This window comes from Bison bison, unplaced genomic scaffold (genome assembly GCF_000754665.1).
Source record: "Bison bison bison isolate TAMUID 2011002044 unplaced genomic scaffold, Bison_UMD1.0 scf7180017864228, whole genome shotgun sequence".
Taxonomy (NCBI): Eukaryota; Metazoa; Chordata; class Mammalia; order Artiodactyla; family Bovidae; genus Bison; species Bison bison.
In genome coordinates, this window is record NW_011494800.1 from 1,061,391 (window position 1) to 1,071,057 (window position 9,667).

At 43.2% G+C, this 9,667-nt stretch overlaps 1 protein-coding gene across 1 annotated transcript in view; it reads left to right on the forward strand.

Moving 5' to 3' along the window:
• Positions 1 to 9,667, forward strand: part of FRAS1 (Fraser extracellular matrix complex subunit 1) — a 535,710-nt gene that overhangs the window by 476,549 nt on the left and 49,494 nt on the right. Inside the window, exons 58-59 of the mRNA XM_010845896.1 lie at positions 342 to 489; positions 7,084 to 7,289. Of these exons, the coding sequence (XP_010844198.1) occupies positions 342 to 489; positions 7,084 to 7,289 (354 nt within the window). The remainder of the gene's footprint in view (positions 1 to 341; positions 490 to 7,083; positions 7,290 to 9,667) is intronic.

The window sequence follows — 9,667 nt, forward strand, 5'->3', positions numbered from 1 at the left end:
TAGAGAAAAAACACCTAGGGTATGTGATAAATTGATCATCATTTTATGGATTTTAAAAATTTACTGTAAGACCAACAGAGAAATGCAAGTTGTTACTTTTATCCTAATCTCCCAAAGGCAAATGAGTGTTGGGTGGTGAGTATTCTATAAGATTTGCTTTGATTTTTCCTCACTTTTTTAATTAGAAAAAAAAATTATGGAGGGGTATGTGCTAAGTCATGGTGTAATTGACATATAACATTATGTCAGATTCAGGTATACAACATAATGGTTCAATATTTGTAAATATTGTGGAATGAACACCACAATAAGTCTAGTTAACATCCTGCTTTTTCTCCTAGTATTGCACCTTGACCATCTTGGATGACACTCAGTATCCAGTGATTGAAGGGCTGGAGACATTTGTGGTTTTCCTCAGCTCCCCACAAGGGGCCGAACTGACCAAACCCTTCCAGGCTGTCATTGCAATTAATGACACATTCCAGGATGGTAAGAGATTGGGGTTACCAGCTGGTGGCTCAGATCAGATTTCTATTACTTCCTTAACATCCACATATATAACATTGGAGCTCATTCACATTTTCACTCAAGAAACGTGTGTGTGTATGAGTACATGCATGTGCACATTTTTACATAGAAATATGGGGCAGAAATAATCATTCGTATTTCTGGCACTCTGCTAGGCACACTTGAGGATATTGCACATTCAGTCCAGGTCACCACTTTAAAGTGAGTATCACAATAAAGCAAGTCAGATGAATTTATTGGTTTCCCAGTGTATATAAAAGTTTACACCATATTGTAGTTTATTAGGGGCTTGCATTGTGTCTAAAAAAACAAATGTACCTTAATTTTAAAATATTTTATTGCTAAAATGCTAATCATCTTCTGAGCTTTTCACGAATCATAATCTTTCCTTCATAGAAACATCAAAGATCACTGATCACAATCACTGTAATGAATATAATAATAATGAAAAAGTTTGAAGTATTGGGAGAGTTACCAACATGAAACATAGAGACACAAAGTGAGCAAATGCTGTTGGGAAAATGGCGCCATAGACTTGTTCAACACATGATTGCCACAAATCTTCAATTTGTCAAAAATATAGTTTCTATAAAGGGCAGTCAAGTGAAGTACAATAAAATGAGGCATGCCTGGTTGGGCTGTGTCCTCAGAAGCTCAAGCTCTAGTTGGGGGGATCAGACCCTCAAACAGAAAAAGTAGAATATATTATGATAAATGACCTAATAGTATGATAAATCTAGTAGTGTACAGGAGAGGGGGCTGAATTGTAACTAAGTGTGGAAGAATCCTAGAAGATTTCACAAAGGAAGTGATATTTAAGCAGAGTCTTTAGGTGTGGTAGGAGTTTATCTGATGGATAATAAAATGTTTCTAAATGGAGAACTATAGTATATGTAAGGTATGCAATTTTGAAAGACGCATATTTGGAGAACAGTGAGATGCTTACTTTTGCTTCGAGCCTGGCAGGAGGTGAATGGAAGGAAATGAAATGGAAAGACATGTTGGAGACAAGTTCTGAGATGTCTTATGTTCCAGCATCAGGAATTCATAGGTACAGGGGAGCAGCGGATGCTTCTAAGCAGAGGAGTGGTGTGATTTTTGTTAGAGGAAACTAATACTGACCATCCTGTGGGTGATGTGCAGGACAAATAGACACAGGCACCCAGACAAAGTGGTGCTGGTGGTAAAGAACCCCCTGCCAATGCAGGAGATGTAAGAGACGCAGGCGCAGTCCCTGGGTTGGGAGGATCCCCTGGAGGAGGGCAAGGCAACCCACTCCAGTATTCTTGCCTGGGGATTTCCATGGACAGAGGAGCCTGGCCAGCTACGGTTCAGAGGGTCACAAAGAGTCGGACACAACTGAAGCAACTGAGCACACACACAAGCACCTGAACAAAAATATGAGTGCCCAGTGAAGAGCTGGCCTAAGTAACAAGCGAATGAATGGGAAAGCATAGTTGTTTCTGGGAAAGAATTGGTGAAATCTAAAATTGCCAGATTCTAGAGTTGGGTAGAGAAGATCAAGTCAAATCTTTCACTTCAAGCAGGGGGACCCTCCTCATCCTCCTTAGGGATCAACATATAACCCATGATGACATTCTTCAGTGACTACACAGAGTCATCAAAGAAGGAACAGGAAGCCCAGCAGGGTTATCATTAATGTCTTTGTTTTTAAATAATTTATTCACTTATATAGTTTTAAAAAAGGCTTCCTAGGTGGCTCAGTGGTAAAGAATCCATCTGCCAATGTAGGAGACATAGGTTTGATCCCTGGGTCAGGAAGATCTCCTGGAGAAGGAAATGGCAACCCACTCCAGTATTCTTGCCTGGAGAATCCCATGGAAGAATTCCAATGGACAGAAGAATCTAGCAGTTTACAGTCCTTGGGGTCACAAAGAGTAGAACATGACTGATCAACTGAGCACACATAACTAAGAAAAAGTAAACAGCAAAAATCATACTATGAAAATTGTCTTCCTTCTATCCCTGTCTCCCAGACTTCCATCTCCCCTCCCTGAAGACAACTATTTGAAGCAGTTTTTTGTTATATGTTTTCATATATCCAAAATAGTATCTTATTTTAGACTTACGTTTATTGAGGTCTAACTTACATAAATCAAAGTTCACCCACCACAACAATCCAAGATGTTGAACAGTTCCGGCATCCTACTTCCCTGAGTGGTTTAACCCTATGCTTCCACAGCAGAGGGTGTAAGTTTGATTCCTGGTAGGAGAAGTAAGATCCCCTGGTAGGGGATCCCACATGCTACCTCCATGATCCAAAAAAAAAAAAAAAAATCCTTACAAAGTCAGCTTTCAGCCTCCCAAAGTGATCTTAGCTCCTTTTGTCTTTCTCCACTGGGCTGAAATGGCCGTTAAATCATCTAAGTGGCTCATCTCAGAATATTTTCTGTTTTCACCTTTCTCTTCTGCTCTGATACCTAGAATTAGACTTGGTGTTTCCCTGAAGATGCTGAGCAAGGCAAGAAAGGCCTTGTAGCTGCTACCGCATGGCAATCTTGTATGTGCAGTTGTGTCTCACCATTAACTCAAACCAGAGGCAGGAGTTTTCCTCAATCACAGACTTAACCATCATCCATACAGAGTCCACCGCATTCCAGGCGGGTTGTGTTTGCACTCACTTTGTCAGTTACTAAGAAGATTAGCAGGTGATATTTTCCATGCCTAAAACTGGTGCTTAACACTAGGGATTACAGAGGAGTAGAGAGTAGAGTCTTGCAATCTATTTCAGGACATCAGACTTACACAAATGTGAGGATAACTGCAAATTGATGTTCTCAGAGATGTGTTGGTGATAGTGCATGATTCCCACTGTGAGCCCGTGAGTCTTCCAGGAGCCTTCTGTGAGCCTTCCTTCTCCCATTCACACATCCTATCCTAGTGAAATAGAAATGGTTCTGCAGTCAGACAGAACTGACCCTCAGGGCTGGCACCCCTACTTCCTCTGAGGACTGTAGTGGGGTCCCCAGTCACCAGGCCATGGACCTGTACTTTACCCATGGCCTGTTAGGACCCGGGTGCACAGCAGGAGGTGTGTGGCAGGCTGGGGAACTAAGCTTCATCTGTATTTGCAGCCACTCCCCTTTGGACTTCCCTGGTGGCTCAGACCGTAAAGCGTCTGCCTACAATGCGGGAGACCTCGGTTCAATCCCTGGGTCAGGAAGATCTCCAGGAGAAGGAAATGGCAACCCACTCCAGTACTCTTGCCTGGAAAATCCCATGGATGGAGGAGCCTGGTAGGCTACAGTCCATGGGGTCGCAAAGAGTCGGATACAACTGAGCAACTTCACTTTCTTTCACTTTCCGCTTTGGTCTCATTACCACCTGAGCTCCGCCTCCTGTCAGATCAACAGTGGCATTCGATTGTCGTAGGAGGGTGAACCCTACTGTGAACTGTGCATGTGAGGGATCTAGGTTGTGTGCTTGTTATGAGAATCGTCCCAAACCCGCCCCCTGCTCCCAACTCCTGTCCGTGGAAAAGTTGTCTTCCGTGAAGCCAGTCCCTGGTGCCAAAATGGTTGGAGATCGCTGCCTTGTAGGGTTTGCCAAGAGGATAAGAAATGATGTGTATGGAAGCCCTTAACACAATGCCTGACCCGGGTTGGGCCTTTGTACAACTTAACCTCCACGCATAAATTTGTCCCCAATCCAGATTGCCTTTCCTTTGTCTCTGCTCAGTCTCCCACTGAACTGAGGGCTCCTTAAAAGCAGAGACTTCCCAGAAAACAGTCATGAGAAGTGTTCACCCACTTCTTTCTTTTCTTTTCCTCCTTTTTTTTTTTTTTTTTTAGCAGATAGGCATGGGAAAGAAAAGTGAAATGAAAGTGAAGTCTCTCAGTCGTGTCTGACTCTGCGACCCCATGGACTTTAGCCTACCAGGCTCCTCTGTCCATGGGATTTTCCAGGCAAGAGTACTGAAGTGGGTTGCCATTTCCTTCTCCAGAGGATCATGTCAACCCAGGGATCGAACCTAGATTTCCCGCATTGCAGGCAGACGCTTTACCCTCTGAGCCACCAGGGAAGCCATAGGCATGGGCCTATGTGTTAAATAGAGGGAAAAGGGAAAGAAGTCTTTTACATCTCAAGAGAAATCTGGAGTTGATTAATACATGAGATAGCCCAAACATTACCACTTTAGCTTTTAATTCACCTCCACCCTGATGCCTGTCAAGCCAGCAAAAAAATCAATCTACAGCATTAGATAAAATCTGCCATGAGCAGAAAAGTTTTCTTGCTTGTGTTGCTTTTTGCCTGACAACAAGCTCCCTTCTTGTCATCATGTGCAAGGTCATGTCATTCCCACCCCTTTCTTAGAAGCACAGACAGTTGTTCTCGATGGAAAGAGTCCCAGATGGGTAATGTGTAGGACCTCATACCAAAGTCACTCATCTTTTTATAGATATCTTCTGGGTTTTTCTTTAGTGATAAATGGTAATAGGCTTAGCTCAGATAATAGATTTGTTTTATATTTGCCAATGCCGACAGTTCTGAGCCGTGGACAGGTTGGAGGCAGAGAGCTTTCTATGTGTTGTCTTACACAGAGCTTTGTGCTCACTCCTTCTGTTCGTTCCTTTCAGTTTGGGCAAGGCATGTCGGAGGCAGCCAGGAAATACATGTTTTAGCTTTAAGGTCATCTTTCTGTAGCTCCAAAGACGATTTGACATATGACTGGACAGATGACTACCTCTTTGTATTTTTCATAAAGAAAATAATAACTGTCACTCAGCAAAATGTTGGTCTCAGAAGGAGACACGCTTTAATGCAGAATGTTACCTAAGGCCTTGTAGAAAGCAAGGAGGAAAAACTGATCCAATATGTTCAGAAGCCTGGAAATGGGAAGCAATACACACCATGATATGGTCATTCCTGCCAACATTTGCTTCAAATTTTGATGCTGGAGAAGATTTGAAAGTCCCTTGGACAGCAAGAGATTAAACCAGTCAATCCTAAGGGAAATCAACCCTGAATATTCATTGATGTTGACTGATGCTCCAATACTTTGGTCACTTGATGCAAAGAGCCAACTCATCAGAAGAGATTCTAATGCTGGGAAAGATTGAGGGCAGGAGGAGAATGGGACGGCAGAGGATGAGATGGTTGGATGGCATCACCAGCTCAACATGAGTTTGAGCAAACTCAGGGAGGTAGTGAAGAACAAGGAAGCCTAGTGTGCTGCAGTCCATGGGGGTCACAAAGAGTTGTACACACCTTAGTGACTGAACAGCAGTAACCACATTAGAGTGCCCTCTTTTTGCTGTATTGAGCACTAATCTCATTCAGTTCAATCCTCCCAATAATTTTACAAGTTAGATATTAACATTTCCAATTTACATATTTAAAAAAAGGAAGAAGCAAGGTTCAGAATCTAAATAACTTTTCCTGCAGAGAAAGACTGCCAGCTTGCTTAGTCATGTCAAACTGTCGGACATGTCTGACTGTCTGTGGGACATGTCCAACTGTTGGGTGTATCCGACTGTGGGACATGGACTGTAGCCTACCAGGCTCCTCTATCCATGGGATCTCCCAGGCAGGAATACTGACATGGGTTGCCATTTCCTTCTCCAGGGGATTGTCCTGACCCAGGGATGGAACCCTTGGCTCCTGCATTGGCAGGTGGATTCTTTACCACTGCGCCAGCCACTGGCCAAATGCAGCTTGTAGGTGTGTTTTGTTCGGCTGCAATAGTTTTGGCCTGAATGGAATTTTTTTTTTTTACCATTTTAAATGCTTTGCTATTTTGAAATTTAGGAGCTATGACCTAAAAATGCAGATCTCTGGCTTTGTTTGAAAATAGGGAGACCTGCCAGCAAAAGAATGAAGCTAAGGGGCAGCCCTCTTTAAACACAACCTGTTCTTTCCAATTGTCCCTGTTCTCTATGGTCTTTCTGGCCCGGCACCCATGTGAGTGGTCATTTATCATCAGGTTTACACTGCTGTTTTCTTTGTAGCCTTAGAAGGAACATGAACTTTTTTGGGTTCTCAGGTCTCAACATTTTTCTTCCACCTGGCGCATATCTTCATTTGCATCACCTATCTGCATTTGAGATGGTGACTGTTCCCTGAAGCTGAGCAAACTTGATTTGTTCTATTTTGTTGGAACTACACTCACAGTGCAGCTAGCTTCCCTGGTGGCTCAGAAAGTAAAGAATCTGCCTGCAATGCAGGAGACTGGGGTTCGATCCCTGGGTTGGGAAGATCCCCTGGAGAAGGGACTGTCTATCCACTCCAGTATTCTTATCTAGAAAACCCCATGGACAGAGGAGCCTGGTGGGCTATAGTCCATGGGGTCGCAGAGTGGGACACGACTGAGCAACCAACACTGTCACTTCACTTTCATTCACTCATGGTGGAAGCGGTTTCCTGGTCCTGAGAGCAGTAGGCAGGCCTTTAAATCTGCTGATTGCCTGTGATTTATCAGCCTCTGGTGGTCCTCAGTGGCGCCTTCCTGCCAGGTCGCTGAGGGCCCACGAGGGCTACCGCCACCTCCCTCGGTGTCCCGCTAACAGTGCCTCCATCTTTCCTTCTCTCACCCAGTGCCCAGCATGCAGTTTGCCAAGGATTTGCTCCTGGTGAAGGAGAAGGAGGGCGTCCTGCATGTGCCCATCATTCGGAGTGGAGACCTGAGCTATGAGTCATCAGTGAGGTGCTATACTCAAGGCCTTTCAGCTCAGGTCATGGAGGACTTTGAGGAGAGAAGAAATGCAGACTCTTCACGGATTACGTTTCTCAAAGGGGAGAAAGTAAGTGGATTCGTGGTGGCTGAAAGATGGGTTTCTCTCCTTCCTTGATGCCTTTATTTGTCCATAGTGAAGTAATTCAGACAAACTCTGAACATCCTAAGATGTTCTAATTAATTGTTCATATTGGGTTGGCCAAAAAGTTCGTTCCGAGTTTTCCATTACATCTTACGGGAAAACCTGAACAGATTTTTTGGCCAACGCAATACTTTCAACGATATCATCTCTTCTATGTAGCTGTCTTCTCTGTTGCCCACTTAGCACCAGCTACCTATGTCATTGGTTGAGCTGGGAAGTTTAGATGGTGTAGAATCTTTTTGGAATTTAGCAGAATCAGATGCCTAGGGACTTCTCTTAATCTGAAACCACATTGAAGAGGAATGCAGTCCACAAATGTTGTCTAGAGGAGACAGTTTTCTAATACCTGGGTCCCAGTTGCAGGCCAATACACATTCTGGTATAGGGCCCGCAGTACAGGATTGCACAGGTAGAGTTGAGCAGATTCAGGTTCGGGAAGTATTTTCTTGGTAATATAATGCAAAATGATGCATACAGACGAGGAAACTCCTGAGAAATTCCAGTCACTAAATATGGCTGCATCAGAATCAAATAGGGCTTCCCTAGTGGCTCAGAGTAAAGAATCCACTTGCAATGCAGGAAACTCGGGAGACGCAGGTTTGATCCCTAAGTTGGAAAGATCTCCTGGAGGAGGAAATGGCAACCCACTCCAGTATTCTTGCTGGGAAAGAGTCCCATGGACAGTGGAATGTGAGGGGCTGTAGTCTATAGGGTGACAAAGAGTCAGACATGACTGAGCACACACACACATCAGAATCAAGCCTGCAGCCTCAGTGTATATCCAAAGCACATACTGAATGGGAGTTGTATTTCCCCATTTTTTGGATCTCAGTTTCAGATGACTAAGTCAGTTGTGGCCCTGATTGCAAGGCCGCAGCCCTTGGTTCAAAGTATGGAGTTCCCATTGGTCATTTCAAGGCCTTTTCTCATTTTGTTGATTGATTCATTTCATTTTACCCCTATTCTGCAGACAGTCACAGTCCTTCCCCGTCTGAGGTCGTCAATCCATTGTCTGTTAATGTGTGTCTCTTATTTTGTATTTGTTCTTTGCAAAGGCCTCGTTCTTTATATATATAATTTTTAATTTATAAAACTGCTACTGTGTTATATTTTTTCACACGTTTTCTGTGTTTTCTCAGCAATATGTTTTGGGTATCTGTGCATGTCATTTATGTGTATATCTAATCTGTTGCTTCAAACTGTTGCCTAGTATTTCATGATGTGCATTTACTACCTTTTACTCATTCACTCTCAGCAACAGACAGTGAAGCTCCTCCATTTCAGTTCCCAGTCACCTCCTAACACTCTGCCATTACTAACAGTACCACCAGGCAAATCCTCCTACCTGTCCACTTCCTCAGCAGCAAAATTGCTGGACCCCAGGGCATGAATGTGCTTAATTAAAAAAAAAAAAATAGTATTAGGATACTTTCCAAAATGTCACTAACGGGACATGAAGGTTGCTAAAACCCTACATCCTCTTCTATACTTTTCCAGTTACTGATTTTTACTAATCTGATATGTATAATGTTATATCTCATTTCAATTTGCCTTTCTCCAATTATTTCTATGCTTTGCTCAGATGGCAAAGAATCCACCTGCAATGTGGGAGACCTGGATTCGATCCCTGGGTTGGGAAGATCCCTTGGAGGAGGGCATGGCAACCCACTCCAGTATTCTTGCCTGGAGAATCCCCATGGACAGAGGAGCCTGGCAGGCTACGGGTTGCAAAGAGTCAGACACAACTGAGCGACTAAGCAAAGCACATGCTTGTTAGTTCATTGAGTTTCCTCTTACAAGAATCTATTATTTTTAACCTTTGTTACTTATTTTATTGTGTTGCTATCTTTTTCTTACTGATTTGCAGTAGTTTCTTGTGTACTCTTGGGTTTCCCTCATGGCTCAGAGGTTAAAGCGTCTGCCTCCAATGTGGGAGACCGGGTTTCAATCCCTGGTTCGGGAAGATCCCCTGGAGAAGGAGATGGCAACCCACTCCAGTATTCTTGCCTTGAGAATACTCTAAATATTCTTAATGTTAATAATTCTGAATAGTAATATTAATCCTTGCCAACTTTAGACATTTTAGCTCCTATAAGCGTAGTTTCCTTTTCTGTCTCTCATCTACTACCATTGACCTTGGTGTTCTTAGTCGAACAGAAATCTTCATTTTGATATAATCAAGCATATGAAGTTCAGTTCAGTTCACTTCAATTCTGTTGCTCAGTTGTGTCCGACTCTTTGTGACCCCATGGACTACAAGCATATGAAGGTTTTGCCTTATGATTAGTTCTTTTGAAGTTTAT